Source organism: Aquarana catesbeiana, linkage group LG02 (assembly GCF_042186555.1).
Source record: "Aquarana catesbeiana isolate 2022-GZ linkage group LG02, ASM4218655v1, whole genome shotgun sequence".
Classification (NCBI taxonomy): domain Eukaryota; kingdom Metazoa; phylum Chordata; class Amphibia; order Anura; family Ranidae; genus Aquarana; species Aquarana catesbeiana.
The window spans coordinates 734,071,476-734,097,179 of NC_133325.1; the positions used below are offsets into that span (position 1 = coordinate 734,071,476).

Below are 25,704 nucleotides of genomic sequence, written 5' to 3' on the forward strand. Positions count from 1 at the left end.
TATTGTTCTATATTTCTGTTCTAAGGAATGTTGATATGTTGTTTATTGTTAATAAATGGCCGTTACGGCCCAATTTACTCCAAAAGAGTGTCAGTAGTATAATATTAGTGATAAGTGGAAAGTGGGGTTCACTGGGCTGCAGAGGTCTATGGAAGCACATCTAGCACTACCTCTGGTATGCCTTAGTCAAGTAACAAAACAATATCACACTTATGCCCCGTACACACGGTCGGACTTTGTTCGGACATTCCGACAACAAAATCCTAGGATTTTTTCTGACGGATGTTAGCTCAAACTTGTCTTGCATACACACGGTCACACAAAGTTGTCGGAAAATCCGATCGTTCTAAACGCGGTGACGTAAAACACGTACGTCGGGACTATAAACAGTGGCCAATAGCTTTCATCTCTTTATTTATTCTTAGCATGCGTGGCACTTTGTCCGTCGGATTTGTGTACACACGATCGGAATTTCCGACAACGGATTTTGTTGTTGGAAAATTTTATATCCTACTCTCAAACTTTGTGTGTCGGAAAATCTGATGGAAAATGTGTGATGGAGCCTACACACAGTTGGAATTTCCGACAACAAGGTCCTATCACACATTTTCCATCGGAAAATCCGACCGTGTGTACGGGGCATTACAGTTTAGCAATCTGTAATTCTCTTGAACACATGTTATACCAGCAACATGAAGTTCTGCAGCCCACAGTGCAAGCTGTGGCTAGGTCGGCCTCAATGGGGAACTAAATCCATCAATTTAAAGCAGGACTAAATTAACCTATTGTTTTCAGCCAAGGAAGCTACCATCTTAGGCTTTGTTAGATCTTCAACTGCCATGATGCTATGCATGTGAACAGTTATGATACCAGACATTTGATTATTTGACAGTTTGGTTGAGAACACAACTAATGTGACAGTGCCATTCCTGGCATGCCAGGAATGTAACTGTTTCTGAAACCATTAAATTGAAGGGTTTAGTTCTGCTTTAAAGCATGGTTTCACCCCCCCCCCCCAAGCAAAAAATACTGTAGCTGCTGACTTTTAATATTAGGATACTTACCTGTCCTGGAATCCAGCCGATGTTTCCATTGGCTCTTGGGTGCTGCCGCTGCCATTTGTGGTAAGGAAAACCGGCAGTGAAGCCATTCCCTACTGAGCTTTCTGAATTGCCCGGCGGAGGGGGAAGGAGGATGTGGGTCGAACTTCCGAGTAATCTTGCCACAGCGAGATCTCTCAGAAGTGGGGACAGGTACTTGTCAAAAACAGGTACCCCCCCCCCCCAAAGGTGCCAAATGTGGCACCAGAGGGGGGGAGGAAGCAGATAAGCAGAGCTTCAACTTTTGGGTATAACTCTTCTTTAAATGTTTCTCAAACCAGTTACATTCAAGGCATGCTGTTACATTCAAGGACATTTTCCTGTGCTCTCGACCAAATTGCCAAACCATCAAATGGCTGGCATTACACATGTGATAACTGATCAACGTTTAACACCATGACAACTACAGGTCAAACAAAGGCTAAAATGGCAGCTTCCTTGGCTGAAAACAATAGGAGAGTTTAGTTTCCCTTTATGCATTATAAATGGTTGTGCTATATAAAAAAATTTAGAGAGTTTATGACCTCCATGTGAAGTTAAAGTGTATGCCAACACTTTGTTTTTTTTTTCAACTTTTGGCCAAAGTAGCAAAGGGTTAAAACCCTATTAGCTTTTTTTTTGCTTACTTTATTTAACCTTCTCCCGCCTGCTATATAGCTGAAAAACGGCTACAGCGCGGGCCTTAATTGCCGAGAGGGCTGAGCATGCGCTGTCAGCACGTCCATACAGAACATGCACGGCATGGCATGTTCATCAAGCCTATAAGACTTGGCCCCTTACCACATGATCAGCCAATGACAGCTGATCACGTGATGTAAACAGAAGATCGGTAATCTTTTTTTTTCCCCCACCCTGACAGCGTGAGGGGGAAAAAAAAAAGCTGGTCCTCGATTTCTGTCAGAGGGACATCAGTCCCTCACATGGAGAGGCACTGCTGTTATACAGTGCCCACCAGTGCCACCTGCCAGTATCCACTAGTGCCACATACCAGTACCCACCAGTGCCACCTGCCAGTGCCCACCAGTGCTGCCTACCAGTGCCACTTATCAATGCCCAACAATGCCGCCAATCAATGCCCATCAGTGCCTCATCATCAGTGCCACCTATCAGTGTCACCTAGCAGTGCCTATCAGTGCCCATCAGTGCCACCCATCAGTGCCATCTATCAGTGCCACCTATCAGTTCCCTTCAGTTCCACCTATCAGTGCCCATCAGTGCCACCAATCAGTGCCAACAATCAGTGCCCATTAGTGCCAACCATCAGTGCCACCTCTCAGTGCCACCTCTCAGTGTCCATCAGTGCGGCCTCATCAGTGCCCACCAGTGCCACCTCTCAGTGCCGCCTTATCAGTGCCCATCAGTGCTGCCTTATCAGTGCCCATCAGTGCAGCCTATCAGTGCCCATCAGTGCAGCCTCAACAGCGCACATCATTGAAGGAGAAAAATGATCTGTTTTCAAAATATTATAACAAACTATGTATTTGTTTTTTTTTTCACAATTTTCTGCAAAGAATAAAAAACCTAGTGGTGATTAAAAACCACCAAAAGAAAGCCCTATTTGTGGGAATAAAATGATAAAAATGTGGGTACAGTGCAGCATGACTGCGCAATTGTCATTCAGAGTGACAGCGCTGAAAGCTGAAAATTGGCCTGGGCAGAAAGGGGGTTTAAGTGCCCAGTAAGCAAGTGGTTAAAATATTTCTCTTCACTTCCTGTCTTGGAGATGCATCAGAAAGTGGATGAAAATCTCTACCAATTAAGTAGAATACCCCGGTGAACAGTGTTTCTATTGGAATCACCCTTGCCTTGTTTTCTAGTGAGACTTGCAAAATTTTGGATTACCCATCACTTTCTGTTTCTGTGATTCGGCATGGTGAATATCCCAAGAGGTGACATAGGCAAAACATTTAAAAAAATAAAGCAGTTTTCTTGTTCAATCCGGGAATTCAATTTCCATTATAATTTTTACATTTAATATAATTTTTTACATGTTTCTTCCATTCATTTTTTGAAGGTACATTGTTGGGTTGTCAGTACTTAGGGATCGGTGATTTAGCCAGGGCTCCCCTAGTAAATAGCAAATTTAGCCAGGGCTCCAATAGCAAATCGTTTTTCTAGGTGATTGTAATCTTTGCTTGTGACTTTACCATTTGCAAGGATATGCTGCTCACTCTATGCTTTTGCTATATTCTGTCATATTGTTATCAGCAGCATCTAAATTCCCAGCTCTGCTTAATTCCTTCCCTCGTTATATGGGATGTTGTTCCCACTGCTGAATTGTCTAATTTAAAGTTAGAGAGGATGCGGACAGTTGGATAAGTTCTTGCTTTACTTTCCTATGGCAAGGGTGATGGTGAGGGCTTGAATCAAAACCTTCAAGTGCTATTAGCTGATTCAACTATCGTTCATGCAGAATTGAAATAATGTTTATTTTGGTATTTTTAGCCTTTGATATATGGATTTATGTTTTCACGGCATCTCGACGGTCATTATAAAGCAATTACTTTTTATCCTTTCCAAGCTCTTGCATCCTTATATTTGTGTATATTTATTACAGGCCGGAAGATTTGCTACGCAGGCTACAAACATCCTTGTTATAAAATTGCTTACTTTCAAGACTTAGCTGCACGAGTTGGCTACCATCATGCTCATCATGTTTGCAGCGGGGAAGGAGGCCATCTTTTAAGCGTTGAAAGTGAAGCAGAACAAAAACTAATTGAGAGAATGTTGCAAAATCTGACAAACTCAGGATCTGGAAAGTCTGACGGCGACTTTTGGATTGGGCTGTCACGGAACGTGGAATCCATGGCGACTTCAGGAGGCTGTCCAGACCTTTACAAGTGGGCTGATGGGAGCACTGCGCTGTTCAGGTATAATTATTAATGTTCCCCATAAGCTCCAAATGAATTTAGCATAAAGCAATAAGTTAATTCTGTTTATTATAAAATGCTAATAGAATAACAATTTCATTGAATGTCTCTGGATACTCTCAAAAGCCAATTAAGTTGACTCATTCTGAGATAATGCATAACACACCTCTCTATTTTTAGTATAATCTCACAAACTTCCATTTTTTCATTTTACCATAAGGTTATTACCAAGCCGGTCTGAAAAAATTATAAAGAATTTAAAAGAAATCCAAGGATTATATTGTTAATTGTATGCACTTGCTAAATGGTAACATGAACATCAATATAAAAGTTACTCTAAAGTGTATATTGATTTTTCTGTATAATTGATGTATGTAATACTGCAAGTTTTAACCTTATTAACAAACCTTATATCTGCAAGATGAATTTTCAAGTGGACCTATGAATAAAATTCACACCATACAAATTAACAGGTCATGTCACTGTTATCAAATTACATTACTATTCTGTAAAATTCTGAGTAAAAAAAAACTGCTCTGAAGGTTCTAGATCAAAAAGTCTGGATCACATCATCTCTGGCTACCAATCACTTCTGCACAGAGTCTATTTTTTTACATGATTATTGCATTACAAAGATTAAAAGGATATTCTCTATGCATGTAGATGATAACACACAATACACAAAAAAAGTTTGATCAACACACATTGATAAGATTGTTTGACTAAAGCTGGCCATACATGGATCAAAATTTGGCCAGTTCAGCAAGGACTAGACTAATTTTTAACCATGTATTTGCTAGTTGATCCATGTATGGGCTAGTTGATCAACCTATGTACAACTAGCCTGGTTTTTCACAAATTATTATTCCCGCTGGCTATAGCTGGCAAAATGATCATCGTTTTCTGCTCACGGGGGAGTCTCCCTACCGGCAGAACACAATAGTGTTATGGGATTTCCCCATCAACACTAAGTGGGGTATGGCCTGCCTAAGTTGAACTCTATCTTTTGTATGTTTAAGACCCCTTTCACACTGCCAGCGTGCTGCGTTAGTAGTAAAGCGTCGCTAGTTTTAGTGGCGCTTTTCGTCCGCTAGCGAGGTACTTTTAACCCTCGCTAGTGGTCAAGGAAAGGTTTAATAACACCCAAAAAGCGCCGCTGTCAAATCGCTTTGCGGGTGCTTTGCAGGCACTTTGGCAGGGGTGCCCATTCATTTCAATGGGGAGGGGTGGTGGAGGAGCGGTGTATACACCGCTCCAAAGATGCTCGTTGCATGACTTTTTGTAACGTCCTGCAAGCGCACCACTCCAGTATGAAGGCGCTTGGGTTCTCACACTGGGGCTGCAGGGGAGGCATTTTTCAGGAGCTCTACATGTGCTATTTTTAGCCCTTTAGTGCCTAAAAATGCCTCCAGTGTGAAAGGGGTCTAAAAAATTAACTATAAAGAAATAAGTTCCCCTTTTAGACTAATAGCAACTCATTGGTTTTGGGGAGGGAAGATTGTATATATATATATATATATATATATATATATATATATATATATATAAAGTTAATGTAACCAAATGCTTAAAGGAATTCTATGGTCACAGAATGCACTTTCATTTTATAACATCAGCAATGATACAAGAAATAGTTATTACTGACAATCCAATATAAGCTTAACTGAAAAATCTCCTTTAATATTGTGAGTGCTGCTTGTCAGCTGGTTGTCTTTTTTCACAACTTCTTGGATTCCCTGCATGCTTTGCAGCTTCTTCTCTGCTTCTTACTTTCAATTTCTAAGGACTACACATCCCATGGTACCTTTCTGCCTGCAATGATTTCTATACAGACTCCGCCTCCTGAAACGCCTCCTCTCAGCACCTCTGTAGATCACAAGGCAGGCTCCATGAAAACTGTGACACAGCAGTGGCTACTCACAGGGTATAGTGGATATATGTTCACAGAATTCAAATAAGTAAATGTGTGGAGGTTTTCACAAAGTAAGTTTGCAAACTTCAAGATCATTCAGATTAATAAGAGCAGGCTTGAAATTAGTGAAATACAATGTTGAAATTAATGTACAATTTTTATTTTTCACCAAAGATAAACTTTAAAGCTGATGTATAAAGAGAAGACCACTTTGCATTTATATACAAAATATAAATTATTTATTTCCACTGGTCTTGGGTTTGATGATTGCCGACCTTCTTCTCCTCCTCTGGGGGGCTGACCCTGACTGCCTCACTGAATAGCCCTAAAATAATGACAGGTGAGCTATATTAAAGGAATTGTAAAGTCAGAAGTTTTTTTTTTATCTTAATGCATCCTATGCATTAGGTTAAAACGTTTTCTGTGTGCAGCAGCCATCCCAGAACCCCCCAATACTTACCTGAGCTCCATCTCTATCCAGCAATGTCCACGAGTGCCTCGGCCGTCCGTTACTCTCCCTTCCGATTGGCTCAGACATAGCAGCGGCAGCATTAGCTCTCACTGCTGTCAATAAAAGTTAGTTAGCCCATCAGGAGAGAGGGGGCGGGGCCAAACCAGGGCTCCATGTCTGAATGGATGCACGGAGCTGCAGCTCGGCTCAGGTGCCCCCATAGCAAGCTGCTTGTTGTGGGGCACACGAAAGGAGGGAGGGGCCAGGAGAGCCGAAGAGAGACCCGAGAAGAGGAGGATCTGGGCTGCTCTGTGCAAAACCAACTGCACAGGGCAGATAAGTATAACATGTTTGTTATCGTTATAGAAAAAACAAATGAGACTTTACAATCATTTAAGTGCTGTTATACTCTGAGGCCAGGCTGCCTGATGATGCGGCCAGGGCCTGGGTTTATGACAGCCTATGCTCAGAAGAAGTGGGTTGAATGATGCTGACCATCCTTTGATCCATACAACTAACAAAAGAATTATTCAGCAGAGCAAAAGCTGCTTTTTATTTTTATTATTACTGGGCTATTATTTTTGTTAAGCTGAAGTCCATGGAAAAGCTGTAGCTGAAGAAAAAATGACAGGACATTTTAAATGAGCACATACTTTAAGTTATTATTGCAGTGTTATCCTGAAATTAATTTTTGAATTGACTTTTGCATTTTTACAACCTTCTTCTTTTTTTGTGTTATTTTATTAAATGCGTAGATTGGATTATTAGCCACTAGTGGCAGGTCAGATTAGTTACTACACTAGCTCTGCCTAACTGCTTCACTGGTTTTGAGATAGGATATCAGCCAAACAGCAGGCCTTCTCTTAGACTTGCATTGAGAGAATGAAAAGTAAAGCACGACCATTCTGCAGTATTGGAAAGTAGGAAAAATGATATGTAATGAGCAAACATGGCTGTATTTATGTACGTGTAGCACCAGGCCCGTAGGGGTTGCAGGTGACAAGGTTCCCCACTGCTGCACAGCCAGGCACATAACATTTCCAACTTTCATCCAGACTCAATGAACAGTAAGTGAGCGTGGTTTTGTATTTGAATTATGGGACGCCCAACTTGATAGTGACAGAACAAAGGACAACTTCCTCCCTATATACAGCTCCACTTGATCCTCTGTATAACTTCAATTGATTTCTCTGTGCAGCTAATGCCACGTACACGCGAGCGGACTTTACGGCATACTTGGTCCGGCGGACCGGATTCCGTCGGATAATTCGATCGTGTGTGGGCTCCAGCGGACTTTTTTTTCCCAAAAGTTCGACGGACCTAGAAATGAAACATGTTTCAAATCTTTCCGACGGACTCGAGTCCGGTCGAAAAATCCGCTCATCTGTATGCTAGTCCGACGGACTAAAACCGATGCCAGGGCAGCTATTGGTTACTGGCTATCAACTTCCTTATTTTAGTCTGGTCGTACGTCATCACGTACAATTCCGTCGGACTTTGGTGTGATTGTGTGTGTCCAAGTCCGTCTGTTTGTAAGTCCGGCGCACCTACGCTACAAAGTCCGTCGGAAAGATCGTTGGACCAAGTCTGCCGTAAAGTCCGCTCGTGTGTATGCGGCATAACAGTCTCTGTTAGATCAGCAACAGCCCCTTACAGGCTAAGAACTCTTAGTCCCTTTAGAAAGTAGCACCATGTGTTGTAAACTGCATCCTGGAGTAGATCCAACTCCCCTGTAGACACTGGTCCTAGCTCTACCACTGCAGGAAATGCTAGTCCACCTGGCTGCCTCTTCACCAGCCCACCTGGCTACTTTGCTTCACCAGTCTACCCGAATGACTCACTGGAGATTTCCCAGAGCAAGGTTTAAAGAAGACTCTTCATGAGAGACCTGCTACATGTGGAAGTCTTTCCCCTTGTAAGTCCCTGCACCGTGCTGTAGTACTCACACTGTCCTCCTGCTGCCTCTCAGGAAGCACTCTCTCCAGGCCAGCACCCAAGCTCAGCCCAAGGCAGAGCACCCCCCCAGACTAAGGGGTTCGCCTTAAGGGCCACAGACAGCCTCCTCAGCACTGCATCACCATCTTCCACCTGATTCCCCTGCCAGCATGACTCATCCATATTTAAGGGCTCACTTAGTACCCTGCCAGGCACACCACCTGGGGATTGGCTAAGCTCCCCTAAATATACAGAACCACCCTCCGCCTTCTAGTCTCTAGAATGTTCTCCAAATTTCTAGAACCAGGGGGAGGCACCAGAGAGCTGTTTTTATGAGTCATGCTGTCCAAAACTCTAATATCCCTGACCCAGATTCAAATACTCACAGGGTTTAGACATGAGTTAGAACATATTTTACCTACGCTGACATTAGTAGGACACTAGAGGAAGCTACATATGTTTATAGCTACAATTTGTACAGAAAAACACAGTTTTTTTTTTCAAATATTATAATGATCTCTTTATTGGCTTGCCTAACCTAACATTCATATGGTTCAACAATTAGTGTTTGAAGAGCACTAGAGTATTAATTACATCAAGGTGATTTTAGGTAATTGGATAGTTTAATGTCTGTATTAGGGATGAGCTTCGTGTTCGAGTCGAACCCATGTTCGACTCGAACATCGTCTGTTCGACCGTTCGTCGAATTGCGAACAATATGGGCCGCTCGCGCCAAATTCGTGTGGCGCGTCACAGCCCATAATTCACTGCGGCATCGCAGTGCATTGCTGGCTGATGATTGGCCAAGCATGCACTATGACCCGCATGCTTGGCCAATCACAGCGCCCTCGGAAACATGCGCCAATTTACAGGCATACTATAGACACCCCCCAGGTATGAAATTTAAAAGAATGTTTCACTTTTATTGTTTCACTTTAAGCATTATTAAAATCTCTGCTCCCGAAAAAACGGCCATTTTTAAAACTTTTTTTTTGCATTGATACATGTCCCCTGGGGCAGGACCCAGGTCCCCAAACACTTTTTATGACAATACCATGCATATAAGCCTTTAAAATTAGCACTTTTGATTTCTCCCATTGACTTTTAAAGGGTGTTCCGCGGCTTTCGAATTTGCCGCGAACACCCCAAATTGTTCGTTATTCAGCGAACAGGCAAACACCCGATGTTGGACTCGAACATCAGGCTCATCCCTAGTCACTACGTTTATAATTGTTGGCCAACATTTGTGTGACCGTGTGTATACAAGACAAGTTGGAGCCAACAACCTTTGAACAAAAATCCACAGTTTTGTTGTCGGAAAGTCCGATCGTGTGTACGCGGCATAAGACTAATTTGTTATTTTCACAGGGAGCTCTGATAACTAGAAACGAACAGAAGTGCACATTCCCAGTTCTCTTCTACTACATTAACATTCCTACGGAATGGGGCATTGTAAAAGGTGTATTACTGTTAGAATGTGGTTAAAAATACATATGCAGGTTTTTTTTTTTTCAGTAAAACAAGACAATGGGGGTTATTTACCAAAGGTAAATCCACTTTGCATTACAAGTGCACTGCAAGTGCACTTGAAAGTGCACTGCAAGTGCACTTGGAAGCAAAGTCGCTGAAGATCAAAGGGAAATAAAAAACAGCATTTTAGCTTGCACATGATCGGATGATAAATTCAGCAGAGCTTCCCCTCATTTCATAGCTTCCCCTCAGATCTACAGCGATCTACAGCGACTGCACTTCCAGGTGCACGTCCAAGTGCACTTGTATTGCAAAGTGGATTTGCCTTTAGTAAATCAACCCCAGAGTGTTATACATAAATAATAAGATGTCATCTTTTTTGTAAATTTAGAGATAAGATCATAATGCCATATACTTGCTGATTGGCTGGTATAGGTTATTCTGCTTTGAATATTGGTCCTTACAATGTTAGAACCAAGTATAATAACCTGTTTATGCACTTTGACAGGAACTGGTATGCAGACGAACCATCATGTGGCAGTGAAGCGTGTGTGGTCATGTACCATCAGCCGACTGCTAACCCTGGAATTGGAGGACTATACATGTATCAGTGGAATGATGACCGGTGCAACATGAAGCACAATTTTATATGCAAATACCCACCAGGTATGTGGAATACAATCATTTCCTGCCTATTCTAAAAGACATTCTCTATAAAAAAAGAGAATTATTTATTTCCTACTTCTGAGAAAAAAACTGTTGAGTGATTTATAGCCTTCAGCATATTAACCTCCAGTGGAGAGCTGGCAGTGAAGCCTAAACCCCCGTGTCAAAGCAGCCATGCAAAGACTGACTGTTTCCAGGAGCTGCTGCCATAGATACCTATTAGGTTCAGTTCTATATCTGCTGCCTGTGTTAATAAAAATCTGTACTTGATGATGTATTTGTCACATAGATCCATATATGTGATAACAGACAATGCCTGCATAGCCAGCCCCCCCCCCCCCCATTTCTCCCTTTGATCTCTTGAAACACAGCATTACTTTAGCTTAGCCAAGACAGTACAAATACAACCCTGCAGCTTAATGAAGATATCTTCTGGTTAATGTCTGTGAAGAAATAAGAGTAACATCAAAAGACCATACATATGTATCTCTTGCTACAATCAATGTCAGCGTGGATACGTCAAATGTCAACAGGGTGCAGACACAGAGTAAGACTGTTCTGCCTGGGAGGACATAGATAAAAGAGCCTTTTGTCAAAAGAGCATAAATAATGTTTATGTGTACACATGTACTTTTAAAAAACAAAACAAAAAAAAAACAAGAGTTTTTATTTTAATCCATCATAAAACTCTTCTATGATAATTGCATAAATTGTGTCAAATTATTTTTGTTGATTGTATGTCTACATTTTACAAATCTTGAGTATGCTTTAGTATAGAATATATTATAAATAATTGACTGATGTCATAACCTGTGAGTTTTGCTCTTTATAGATGTAAAGGGTACATGTTAGCAGGCCAGCTTATAGTTTCAGGCTTTTGGCTACAAGCAGTCATGGAGATGTCTCCAGTTGTGTGACTACTAAAAATCGCATACAGAGTCATGGTACATTGAGAACAGTGATTTTTGTTGGCTTTCCATTAAAAAAGGGGTTGCCCCGAGCTAATTAGAGGGAAATCATAAAAGATATAGATAGGTGGGACTCTGGTCCCCTTTAAGGCCAGGTAGTTAGCAACATGACAAAGGTGCTCTACCCAAAACACCAACCTTTTACTGGAGAATTTACCAGGCAATCTGTGGTTAAGTCTGAAATCTAGCCTTTTCTCGATAAAGGTACAGCTCAGGTCAAGTGTAATGGTGCGATCTTTGAGGGATTCAAACTTCCAAGGTTGAAATTACTCCATCTGGAAGAAATTCTGGCCTGGAAATGTAATCTTGAGTACTGTAGACAGGCAAAACCTGTTACTTTTGTACGAAGAGCCGAGAAAAATGAAGTTCAATAGCCACTGCGGCTCTTTTGCTTGATTCCGAGCATGCGTGGAACTTTGTGCGTCAGATTTGTGTACACACGTTCGGAATTTAGGACAACGGATTTTGTTGTCGGAAAATTTGAGATCCAGATCTCAAATTTTGTGTGACGGAAATTCTAAAGGAAAATGTCCGATGGAGCCTACACATGGTCGGAATTTCCGACAACAAGCTCCCATAGAACATTTTCCGTCGAAAAATCCTATCATGTGTACGGGCATTAAAGTGTTGAGCTTAATGGCTGGCTGTACAGTGTTGACTCTTGCACACATTGCAAAGACATAACGTGTGCTGCTATCTACAATGATCCTTACCTATATGAGTGTTTATAGACAGCAAAAGGAACCCCAAAGCAATCAATCAGTTTTTAGCCATTCTCTATTGTTCCCTCTCGGATTAGGCTGGCATGAAAGTTGCCAGGCATTGATGTAGCCTCAGATGACTCAAGCATGTATATTTATGTCATTATCCCTGGAAATCTAAGAAAGGTTCCAGGTGTCTGGATTGTGTTTGTATATCTAGCCACCATCTAATGTCTATGGCCAATTTAAGGTCTCTTTTCCATGTTTAACAACACATGCACTTTTTAAGTATACCTTTTTAAAAAGGCATTTTTTGTATTTGGTATCCAGGGACAGGGAAGCTTTGTACATTATAATGTTTATTACATGCTATCCATAGTTCATGAAGAAGCTGTGCCTTCTTCAAACTGTAGGTAACCTGCAACAAGCAGGATTTTTAAAAAGAGATCCAAATCCAATTATTAAAAACTCAGATCTACTATGACATGTTAATACTTTGCAGTGCAATCTTGAAAATCTAAAAGAGTGTACAATCCGCACATGGTGTAAATAAGGAAAAATAGCAGCCACTTAACATACCGTGATACCAGTTGATAAATAATAAAGAGAAAATAAGCAACGCTCCAAATAACGCAACAATATATAACATTTAGTTGTCCTAAAAAAATTAAAAAAGTGTCCATGTGCAAAATAGAACTCAATCTTAATAATGTAGCACCAAAAAATCATAAACAAACCATAGGTGCAAAAAATTTAAATGAAGGAATTATCCGTGCAGAGTGAAAGTCACCAGCAACACCCTCACACTCAGGCTTCTTACCAGATGTCCAGGACCACAAATTATAATGGTCAAACAAGCAGCAGCAAGTTTATCCAGGAGGGTAACCATCACATGGATCACTGATCATATAGAGGAGACTCACAATAAAAAATAAGGAAAACTCCCATAGTGAAGCCCATCATAATGTAAAAGAGTTTAATTAAAAAAATTACCTTCATACAAAACATAGACAGCAATTGTTTTGTATAATAAAAGAGCAGGAGGCTGTTGGCTTCGAACACTAACACTGGTTAGCGATCGGGCGTGCGTGATATCATCACTGGTAGGCCTCTCCCTGATGCATTTCGTCAGCAACAAGATGTCTTCAGAGGATGGACCAAAATCTTGAAAATCTGCAGCTTTCATTAGAAGATTAATTGGTGATCCATGGTGTTACCATGTTGGGGACCACCAGTGACTGTGCCAATCATATTATGCAGGCATTGCCCACTGTTTTTAGTATCAGGAAGCCAGTTGTGAGCAATGGTGGTGCTGATACTTAAGTGATTGCATATAGACAGAAAGTGGTAATAATAGGCTGGAGAAGATCAAATAAGGAAAACAAACATAAATACAGTATTATATAGAAAAAAATTATGATTGTTTATGATGCACAGTGCTTTCACAAACTAAATGGCATCCAGTTAAAGTGACAAACAAATAATAGCTGCGCTAAAATATGATCAAATAAGTGTGATAATCACAATGATAAGGATAATAATAATACGTACGTCTCACCGCCCGACGCGCGTGCCCCAGACGACGTCATTGTATGACGAAACGCGCGTTGGGCGGTAGGACGTACTGATGTATCGCGTGCTGTTCCCGGAGAGTCACGTGCGCTTGCAGGCCAGCCGGCTACTTGCTGCTTGATTTTATTTTCCACATTGTAAGTGTTACTCTTTTTTACTAATAAATTAGATTTACATTAATACACTATGGGTGGTCCTTTCTTTTTCATGCCCTGATGTCACGATACCGGAGGGCCCCTTCCACCTAGTGCATATCGATCCTGGATCAGTGTCCCCTGGGGGCTTGTTTCCTGACATGTCCTAGAAAGGCCTTGGCTGGATTTAAAGCCGCAAGCCCTTTATGGCTTGCCTCTGGTAAGCGTGCATTTTTTTTTGGTGTTCCACTATCACTGGTGATGGAAGATTGCACTTTCCCACTCTGAACCCAGCTCATAGCATACTGTTTGGACTTTTTGCAACTTTTTCTTTTGTTATCACTATTTTTTATGCACTTAATTTTATTATTATTATCCTTATCATTGTGATTATCACACTTATTTGATCATATTTTAGCGCAGCTATTATTTGTTTGTCTAGTTACTGTGCATATGTTTTGTATTCCATATGTTAGCTGCTGCTCCACATTTTTTGTCTATTTTCATGGTTATTTTTTGTTTATTTTGAGCGCAGTATTTAAATCCTTTATCCAGTTAAAGTGGACCTAAACTCAAAAGCTGAAGATTAGATTATAGGGAACATCTTGATATGTGAATCGTGCCTAAGCAGTTCCTTAAAAAAAATCACCTGTGTCTTAAATTTCTCCTGAAAAAAACTGTGCACTTCCTGGTATGTGAGGGTGCCTACAGCCTCATATCTTTATATTTGCAGTGTGAGCTCTAAGGCACTGCTGCCTCTGACTGGTAACCTCAGAGTATTTGAAATGAGATTTGATGATGTTACTATTGTGCTGCTCACTTTTGTTCTTGCTAGAGTCTATAATGTCAGGGTGCAAATCCCATACAGAGACACAGTACAGAGAAAGGCATGTTAAGTCAGTAATGGGTAAAGATCAGCTGCAGGAAGACCACGGGCAATACCGGTGACTGGTCCTTTGTCCTCTACTTGCCCTTTTTAACACAGCTTCCAGAATTCAGTATCTCTTGAAGCTTTAGATCTACTTTAAATTTGCATCGTAAAAGTGCATATAGGTAAAAACAATGGCACAGCACTCTGTTTGCAATTTAGATGCCAAAAAAATGTGCCTAACTGGGATGTCAACAGGTCCTTAACCAAGCAACATGCCTTTATTCAATGTATTATATCGAATAAGCTCAAGGCTTTTTGGTGTTGTAGCAGTTAATTTGGCATGATATAATAAATAAATGACTGTTTGTTACAGTAAGCTAATGGATTTCTACACCTCTTGGGCTATTTTCTTTTCTTTAACAGAAAATATCCTAGAAAAAGAATTAGGAGACAGAGCAGAGCCAGACTATGGTAAGAAACTTAAAAAGGCCTTCCAACTGGGGCGGCAAGTATCTAGTGATTCACCATAAAAGAGGATAACTCAATAATAAAGGACACATTTATAGTTGCATATAAAGATGGAAAGGCAATCAAGTAGAAAAGAATAATTGCCCATGTTTTTCAAATGTTCCCTTCTGTATTATTGTAATCCAATTTCCAGATTTGATGTAATGTTAGCAGGGACATATCTCAAACGCAGATTTTCACAACTAGTTTATATAGCCAGGCTTGAGGGAATAAAGATACTAAAACAATTGTATGGGCCAAACAGATGCCTAAATAAAGAATAAAAGAAATAGAAACTAGCTGGTTGTACAGATGGAATATGATTCACTTTAACTAATAACATGTTCTTCATTCCCCAATGCACTTCTCTTACACCCACATACAGGCTTATTTAAAGTTATCCTCTTTTCACTTAAACTTCATTTGGTGGGTATTTAAGTAGACTTCTTCTTCTGAAAATTGTTTTGGGTGCAAAAGTTTATCCCGAAGAAATTCTTTAATAAAGATGTCATTATTAGAGCACAACCTATAGCAGAAGGTCAATGACATCACAGGGGAGTCTTATAATAAATAATAGGGATCTGGATAAGATTTCACTTATTCAGGCCAGTCATAGATGGTTAGAATCCCGACCACTTTAACAGGAACAGAAACTGGTTGCAGGAAAGAAATTCGCTCCATCTATGACCGGCCTTACTAGATGGACATGAGTAGCAGGGTAGCTCAGACATAAACTTCATCTGAGAACTATTTATTATTTTACTATGTACCCTTTGACTTATAGAGGAAGTAAACTCTGATGGGTTTTACTTCCTCTTTATTCCCCTGCAAAGTAAAAGCATAATGGGCTAGTATGCATCGCCTGCAAAGGAAGCCTGCAATGTCCACGATGTCCCCGCTGGTGGCCACGTACATCTTCACCCCTATTCCTTCCGGGGCCGTGGACTCCGGCTCTGTGACTGGCCGGAGTCGCGTGACATAGGAGCCGACGGTCAGGGCACGGGCCCTATAGAAATGGCATGGTCATGCCTTTCTTTAGTGCGGATGCGCCAATGAGGTCGGCACAAGCGTATATGGTAAATATCTCCTAAACCTTGCAGGTTTAGGAGATATTTCCAGTACCTACAGGTAAGCCTTATTAGAGGCTTACCTGAAGGTAAAAGTGGTGTGTAAGGGTTTACAATCTCTGATCAATCTCTGTTTACAGTCTCTGATCAATCAAATAGCAGGTGGAGCACATAATCTAAATTTCAATTATTACTATATACCAGCACATTTTCAGGTATTGTGATAGGCCAGGCTAAATCTACAACTTAAAGGATAACTAAACTCAAGAACAAAATGAAGTATATTGCAGCTTAGATGTGGTGGCTGCATTTGTTTTATCTTTTCAGGATAAGAACGTTTTAGGCAAGTACAGAAAATACCCATTGATCTGATCACAAATGCAATGTCCTTCTCACTTCCTATGAGATGATTTGGATGCAGCTTTTTGTGTAAAATATTAATCCCCCTCATGAACTGGAGATTAACAGAGACAGACATGTTTGAAGTACAGACCAGGTGGCTCCCTCCCTGGATACTGTGTAGGATTGAGCGTAGCTACCCAGGGACAGAAAGGGGGTTATTTACGAAAGGCAAATCCACTTTAAACTGCAAGTGCACTTAAAAGTGCAGTCGCTCTAAATCTAAGGGGTAGATCTGAAATGAGGGGAAGCTCTGCTGATTTTATCATCCAATCATGTGCAAGCTAAAATGCTGTTTTTTAACTTCCTTGCATATCCCCCTCGGATCTACAGCCACTGCACTTTCAAGTGCACTTGCAGTGCAAAGTGGATTTTCCTTTAGTAAACCCCCTAGTGTATTATTTGCAGGATCACCAGTTAAAAATTGAAGTCGTGCTAAAGGTAATATATCATGTATGATACAGCTGTAGCTCCTATTCCCAGTGCCCATGGCTTGAAAGCAGCACCACGCCCTCTGACACACAAAGACTGAAAAGTGAATCTTATTGCAACAATATATACAATGATATAATCAGCAAAGAAATGGAAATGGCAAAAATCACTTGAACAGGCATGTGAAACTGTGACAAAATAAAGAATATAATTGGTAATAAGCAAGCCAAACAGAGAATGATCCCTAAAGCCTATTTCGAGGAAGATCCTGTCTAAGGGGCATTGTCTATGACAATGGTCCAGCAGTCTTTATCAAATCCCTCCCTACTGGCCAGTATGTTGAGTTTCAAAGCCAGCATTGCACTGAATGATTAAGCCCCTCCTAACTCGGGTATAGTTGCCAGAATGACATCCCATTAAACAATACTGTTCCTTAGGTAGGGTGTGGAATGGTATGGCCAGTGGCTTAATGAATCCTAGGGTGATTACTTGACTTCTCCCACTGTCTGCCTAAAGCTCAGCAAAGTCACCTGGAGTGATGTTCTTCCCAAAGATCAGATGACAACACCAGGCTTGATAGTGGCATTTCCAGAAAGCAGGAGATGTCCATTACTCAACCTGTTTCACCCCCAGCACAGTGGTAAAATGATCTGATAGCAGTCTGCTAGCCCAGGAACAGTCCTTCCTTTTCCTCTCCACAGAGCCTGCGATAATGCTGGAATATGTAGTTCCGGTGCCAATCTGAAATACAGACTCAGTCAGCCTGGGCACCACATCCCCCAGAAGTCTCAGTTCCGTCCAGCACAGAATATGCACAACAGACCATATCCGCTTTCTGTGTGTTCTCTGGTGGTGGGCCGGGCTTCCCTCCGGCTCTCTGTCTCTTCACAGCCTAGCAGAGATCAATGTCCTCTTTCTATCTCTCCTCACAGTCTCCCTTTTGGCCTTGCAGTGGCCAGAGGGGAAGAGAGAAAATGTGGAAGGAGGCAGCAACAATAATAGCCCATTCCCTTCCACCAGATATAGAAGTGTCAGACACAGCATTAAAAAAGCAGGCTTTGTTTTTCTGAGTACCCCTTAATTTAAAAAAAAGAAAAAGTATTTCTGTAAATGCTTAAAATGTGTTAGCTGAAGTTAGACATTGTTTTCTTAGTCACATTAGTCACATATCTAAATTCCATGTGAATCTGCTAGTCTATCTAATACTACCCTCTTTAGACATTTCTGCTGTCCAAGGGTGTCTCTGTTGTCGTTCCATAGATAGAGGAGCTACCCTAAGACAGGAAGCGTGTTAGGGCTAGTTTACACTTGCTTCAAAACATGGCTCTGGACACGGTTTGTTAAAGCTCTCTGAACGCCAGGCAAAGCCCCTGTCACTAAATAAAATGGTTAGATTATAGTCCTGTTTACACCTTACTTTTACTTGGTGCTTCGATGAGGCTTCGATGAGGCTTCGGTGGAGCTTCGATGAGGCTTTGGTGGAGCTTCGATGAGGCTTTGGTGGAGCTTTGATGGGGCTTCGATGAGCCTTTGGTGGGGCTTTAGTGGGGCTTCGGTGAGGCTTTGTGGGGCTTCGATGAGGCTTCGGTGGGGATTCAGTGGGGCTTCAAGCGAGATTTGCCATAGACTTCTACATGGGGTATAATTATTGAAGCAAAGCCGAAGCAAAACAAAAGTAAGGTATAAACAGGACTGTAAACTAACCATTTTATTTAGTGACAGGGGCTTTGACTAACGTTCAGAGAGCTTTAACAAAGTCTGTCTGAAGCCTTGTTTTGAAGTAAGTGTAAACTAGCCGTTAATGTGTGTTGAAGCCGAAGCAAGTGTGAATGAGCCCTTAGGGTTCATTCACACTTGCTTCAAAACATGGCATTGGACATGATTTTTTAAATGCCAGTCAAAGCCCCTGTCACTAAATAAAATGTTTAGCTTACAGTCCTGTTTACACCTTGCTTTTGCTTTGCTTTGCTTTGCTTTGGCTTCGCTTCAAAAATTATACTCCATGTCACTTTAGTGGTGCTTCAAAGCCTCTTCAAAGTCTCCATAGAAGTCTATGACAAAGCTCGCTTAAAGCACCTGCAGTTTTTGGGAGGCTTTAATTCAGCTTTAGCTTCGCTTTGTTTTGGAGGTATTGCAGGTATGAGATATCAGCACACACACACACACACACACACACACACACACAGGGTATCTGCCAAAGCTTCAAAAAAGCATCACAAAAGCATCATCGAAGCACCACCGAAGCATTGCAGAAGCATCACAAAACACATAAATAAAGCATGTTAAAGCGGTAAGCACTTTAATGTGTGTTGAAGTCAAAGCAAGTATAAATGACCCCTTACTATTCTTATAAAAAAAATTGAAAACGAATGCAGCCTCCACATCTGAGGACTGGTAATTTAGAAATATATAAAATTCGTATGTCTTTTGGTTTAGATATGCTTTATGGGAGAAAAGACTAAAGAATAAACCTAATGCAGCCACCACATCTAAGAAATGGTATATATTATGTATATGGTTTGTGCAGCATCAGCAATAAGAATTTTAGTGCTTATATTTAATCCGCCCAATTTTTGGCACCAAGGGTCCGTGTCTTAAGCTATAATGTGGGCCTTGGGAAGACATGAATGTTTGTCTACGGCATCCAGGCTTAGAAGAAGTTGAGACTATGCAATGTGGATACTCATATGGTTGGATGTGCTGTGTCCTGTATGTGCTCAACTTCCTGAAAAGTTAAGATATGCATAAGAATTCTTGGGGCTCCCTCAGTGTGCTGGAGACCCCTGAATTTAACACTGAGGGGAAATCAACTAAGCCTTAGATCACTTTTTACATTTTCTACCTTCTGCAGTATGCATTCTACAATTGCTCAGTTATATCATTTACAGTATTTCCCCCTTTTCAATTTTTTTTTACATTGCTAAATCCTTTTGGCATTTATAATTTTCTCTTAGTTCCCTGCAAAGAACCTGTTAGTGAGGTCCACCTAATGCAGCTTTTTGTGATGGTGTGACGGTGATGCTGCACTTCTCCTGAATTCAGAGCAGAGTTGCCACTCTCATGTAGGCTGTCCCTGCTGACAATACAATGGAATGAAATAACATTGCGGGGGGGGGGGGGGGGGGGTGACATTCAGCGTTATCACTGAAGATTCAAAAACCTGTAGCTTGTCAAGCAATTACCTGGCTACACTTAGTTCTGCCCATGACTTTCTGTATTGAGAGTGCTGCTTTTGTTGCTGAAACCCTCCCACTGTGAGCTGCAGTGTCTGGAAGGGTGAACATTAGAGACACAAATGAGAAGGATTTGGGCCACACGGGAAAAGTAAAGGAAGTTTTTTTTTTTCTTTTTACTTTATGAGGCTTTTGCATCACATAGTAACTGGATTTGAGACTTGTTTAGACTATCGTACCTTTAGTTGTATTGAAGGACGAATATTACTGATGTCCTAATGTAACACAAAGGGGCAGCCACTAGGTAAACATAAATAACCTAGGCTCTGGGAGCACAACAGCCACACAGACCTTAGAATGTATTTATTTTTCCCTCTCATTACACCAGGAATGGACTGAGAATTTCAGGCCTGGGAAGTAAACACAACCAACTGATTTTTTCATGGTAGAAACAATTCCTTGTGGACAAAAATGCACCACATAGTGTGTGTGGTGGTGCTACAGTGATTAGTTGTCATAGTGAAAGGAAAGTGTTGACTTAAAGGATACATAATTTTTGTAACAGAAGACTTCCCCCTGCCAGATGCTGTGTTTGCAGGCCTGAACAGATAGCAGATAATTGTATAACACCTATCAACTGTCAATGACCATGGGTCCTGCTTCGATTGAGGTCTGCATGGTGGAGTATTTCCAATCAAGGACACCAGCCCAACATATATATCAGGGGTATGCAATTAGCGGACCTCCAGCTGTTGCAGAACTAAAAGTCCCATGAGGCATAGCAAGTCTCTGACAGCCACAAGCATGACACCCAGAGGCAGAGGCATGATGGGACTTGTAGTTTTGCAACAGCTGGAGGTCCACTAATTGCATATCCCTGATATATATTATTTGTACTTGCCTGGGGGCATTGGTGTGCACAGCCTATTGCATTAGAGTGTGCACCCTGAAGCTCAAATATTTGTGTCTGTATGTGTTTCTGTGTCTACATATATATGACCCCTGCACATTGATCTCCATTCCGGCACAGTAAAAGAGAAGAGCATAAACACTTCTCTTATGGCAGAGCTGGTAAGAGGGAGATCTCCATCTTCCTGCCGGCACGTTAATATTAAGGCACATGGGGTGAAAAGGGTGTGCCCAGGCACATTGGGCACATCCTGTGAGCACGCCTATGCCTGAGGGTAAATGCCCTTCTGCCCATTTCTCCTCTGCATTGTACTAATATAAAAATTAGATTATTGTGTTAATTTGCTAGAAAAAGTTTTTTTCCTAATATTTCTCATTGTCTGAGGCATTTGCATATTCTCTTAGGGTTATCAATAATGAGGAAATATTGTAGGGCCTACGATCACATTTTTACACAAGGCCAAAGGTTGTATTGTTCTAGTTATTTATAATGCATTAAAATATATATTTTTTATAATTAAAAGTAATAAATACAACAGTAATAATAATAATTATTACTACAATTTGTGATTTTCAGACCCACAATCCCCTGTGACAACGGAAAGAACCTATGTAACTGACAGGCCGGATGACTCTTCTCATGTTACTGCAATAGAAACAGGTGATTTGTTTCTGTTATTTTTAGACAGCTCAGCTAAAATTCAGTTGTGTGGGTGAAATGCTTACTTCGTTTTCCAATAAGAGCTGCAGCATGCAGTAAATATTCCCATAATATATTTGTCAGCCTAAAGGAATCTCGCAGAGCAGGCTGTTTCCTAAAGCAGTAATTAAAACTGTGATAGCAGCCGATTATTAATTAATTATCAATACACTTAAAAGCTGAAATAAATAGAATTGTGTTTCTGTTTAAGCAAAAAACATTCGATATGTGAAGCAATCTGTGGCATGTAATACTTAATGGGGTGGAAAACTAGAGCGTTCATATTTTCCTGTTTGTTATTTTCTAGGAATAATGCCAAATTTAATCTACGTCATTATACCAACCATCCCTTTGCTATTGCTGATACTGGTGGCTTTCGGAACCTGCTGTTTCCAAATGTTAAATAAAAGGTAAACATTTCCAATGCATTTTAAGAGTTAGAGAGGTTTTCTATTTTCAGAGACAGATAGGAAACCTCTGTATCTCCCACTAATGGTTATCAGGGTTGTTTTGCTAGGAACTTCCATATTATCATTGATAACTAGCAGCACTTGTCAACTCTTTGGCTGTCTTTTGACTTATCTTTTGTCTTCACGGCTTACCTCACATTGGCTTATAGTATGAGATGGGCCACACAGGGGCATTCCATTGTTGGGAAGTTCCCAATTACAGCATTATGGACTGTACTCAATTGTTTTTGTAACAGGTGCACTAATACGGCTACAGCCCCCTCAGGAACTAGGAAACCGTGACTGTCAGCAACTATCAGACTTCAAACAACTTCTTACAATCAAGTTAAAGTGTTAGGCTCAGACAAAGCATAAAAAGCAAAATAAAAGGCAAGTAGAATTCCTTCATAAAGCCAGAGCAATTATAATAATGTCAGACTGAACATTTAGATTCTTGCATAAGCTTAGTAGTGCCTGTATATCCCTGTTACTGAGTAGGGGTGGGCTGAAGACCCCCCCCCCGGTTTGGTTTGCTCCAGAACACCGTGAACAGGCAAAAAGTTCTAGCGAACATGCAAACCCTATTAAAGTCTATGGGATACAAACATGAAAAATCAAAAGTGCTCATTTTAAAGGCTTACATGGAAGTTATTGCCATAAAAGTCTATGGGGACCCGGGTACTGCCCCAGGGGACATGTATCAATGCAGAAAAAAGTTTTTAAAATAACCTTTTTTTTTCAGGAGCAGTGATTTTAAAAAGGCTTAAAGTGAAACAATAAAAATGAAATATTCCTATTTAAAAGCAATGGGTTCCACAGGAAAGCTAAATTACTGTATTTTTCGCTCCATAAGATGCTCCATAAGATGCACTTTTTTCATATCAGCCTGGGGTTCATGTTTAATCATTCAGAGCAAAGTAAGTGGTTAACCTGATAGTCTGATACCTCTGTCATAGATACTTACATTCCCAGTGCCCCCCTAACCACCGTTTAAAGTCCAAAGTATAGGGGAGCATGTGACCCACCTGTGACTTTCTCCTTTTCCTACCACAAAGCAGCGCTTTGCCCCAAAGTAGCCAATTCACAGGCCTGAGCACCGTCAAGTGACAACAATGAAGTCCTTAGTCCTGCTGAAGCTCTGATACATATCAGCACTGAGCATATACATGGCTTTTTACTCCAACAGTTAAATAGGACAGTGGGGGAGCATAAGGAGAAGGCAAATATCGGTAGAAGGAGAGGTGTCCCCAAAATGAGCTAAGTTACAGATTCACTTTAGGTCAAATCTGATTCGTTGCTGCAGGTTACTGAACTTTGCAATGGATTATTAGCTATAATAACCACAATTTTAGCCCAGCATTGTCAGAGTCTGGGAACAGTTAAAATAAATATCAGGCAGATAGTTCTAGTGATAGTATTATTTTTGTTGTTCATTTGGTTTAAGGTTAAGTTAGAGATGAAAACAATATATTCTTAGAGCTTAGAGTGTCCCCTAACTCAAATGAATAATTTCCATCTCAATAGATATCAATCTGTAAATCATCTCCCGTGGAGTGCTTAGAAAAATAATGCCAAATCACGTACATGTACGTCATTTGACTTTAAGTGGTTGTACCGGGATGATGCCTACATTTTCGGGCATTATCCCGGTATTGTTTTTTTCTGCTGGTGGCTGGGCCCTACCGTCTGATTCTACTGGCTTACCACAAAGCTAGTCGAAAACCGGAAGGTCCCCAATGATCTCTATGGTATAAGAAACCAGAAGCAACAAGCATTTTCATCAATTCCAGTTTCCCAGATGTAAACAGCACAATTTTACGAGATGGAAAGTATCTGATCACAGTAATCTTGCTGTGATCAGATGCTTTTAAGGGCAGAGGAGACATCTGGGGTCTAATAGACCCTATTGTGCCTATTGTTGTCACAAGGAATGTTTACATTCCTTGTGACAGCAATAAAAGTGATAAAAAAATAAATAAAGAAAGAAACAGTGTAAAAAAATAAAAAAAATAAATTCATTATTTTTCTTTAATCACACTACACATGTGAGGTATTGCCGCAGACCTCCATTGCAACTCTAAACTAGTAAACTGTAAAGGCTTTTAAAGCGTCGCCTACGACAACGTAGTCTGTCACCGTTCCACAAGAATGTGCAATTGTAAAGCGTGACCCGGTAGATATCTATTTACTCAGCGTAACACGATATTCTATGTTTTACCAAAAAATTGGGTATTATATTGTGTCTGTGTGCATTCACTAAAGTGTATTTTTTCCAAAACATTTGCGTTAAAAAAACCGCTGCGCAAATACCATGTGACATAAAAAATTGCAAAACCCACCATTTTATTCTCTAGGGCCTCTGCTAATATATATATATATATATATATATATATATATATATATATATATATATATATATATATTTATATATATAATTTTTGTGGGTTCTAAGGCCTGGTCTTCAAGTGGGTATAAACACTCACTGGAAAGTTAGATCCTCATAAACAAATAGGTCACATCAGGCAAATTAAAACCAAAAAATTTAGACCCTGCGCTTGCTCAGTAATTTATCAGCTCACACAGCAAACAGAATATTTTGCCCCAAATAACAAATATATCAAAGTGTAGCGATATTGTGTCTCTAGTAATCTCCAAGTGTCCCTCATGTATAATAATTATTCATAGTTCATATTTAGAATGAGTCGGTCCAGTTCACCACGTGAGTAGCCAATACGATGAATGAGAGGTCAAAATACCAATGTGATGATACCACCACCCAAGTGAAATGAAGGCTTACCAGAAAGATAGTACTCAGAAGAACATACGTTCTATGGGTCAGATGAGCTTGTATTGCCAACCAGCAATGGAGGAGGGACCTTTAAAGTCAGTGGTGATGGAATTCCAAAGTCATCAAGGCTTCAAGAGAGTCTTCTCCTTATAAGTGGTTACCCATCCCGAGAGAATGGCCGTGAAAAATAAAAAGGGGCCACATAGCATAATTCCGTAAATAGAAAACATTTGTTGATAAAAAGTAGAACACCTACATTTGTGCAGTATAAAATCGTGGCGGCAGTGGAGTCCTACTGACGCATTTCGTCTCACTAGACTTCGTCTGGGGTGCTCCTCCACTGCAGCCATACTCCTTAATAGGGATGAGCCGAACACCCCCCTGTTCGGTTCGCACCAGAACATGCGAACAGGAAAAAAGTTCGTTCGAACACGCGAACACCGTTAAAGTCTATGGGACACGAACATGAATAATCAAAAGTGCTAATTTTAAAGGCTTATATGCAAGTTATTGTCATAAAAAGTGTTTGGGGACCTGGGCCCTGCCCCAGGGGACATGGATCAATGCAAAAAAAAGTTTTAAAAACGGCCGTTTTTTCAGGAGCAGTGATTTTAATAATGCTTAAAGTCA

The 25,704-nt window shown here is 40.7% G+C and overlaps 1 protein-coding gene across 5 annotated transcripts in view; it reads left to right on the top strand.

Annotated features, from left to right (window-relative positions):
• The window catches only part of CHODL (chondrolectin), a 158,736-nt gene that overhangs the window by 128,407 nt on the left and 4,625 nt on the right, over positions 1 to 25,704 (top strand). Inside the window, exons 2-7 of one of the 5 annotated variants that reach the window (XR_012241984.1) lie at positions 3,658 to 3,970; positions 10,247 to 10,404; positions 15,074 to 15,121; positions 21,715 to 21,798; positions 22,145 to 22,247; positions 22,544 to 22,676. Coding sequence is in view for 4 of the 5 variants with exons in the window: in XM_073618055.1 (XP_073474156.1) it covers positions 3,658 to 3,970; positions 10,247 to 10,404; positions 15,074 to 15,121; positions 21,715 to 21,798; positions 22,145 to 22,247 (706 nt within the window). In the remaining variant the exon portion in view is untranslated. The remainder of the gene's footprint in view (positions 1 to 3,657; positions 3,971 to 10,246; positions 10,405 to 15,073; positions 15,122 to 21,714; positions 21,799 to 22,144; positions 22,248 to 22,543; positions 22,677 to 25,704) is intronic. The other 4 variants (XM_073618055.1, XM_073618053.1, XM_073618056.1 and 1 more) reach the window with 4 other exon arrangements.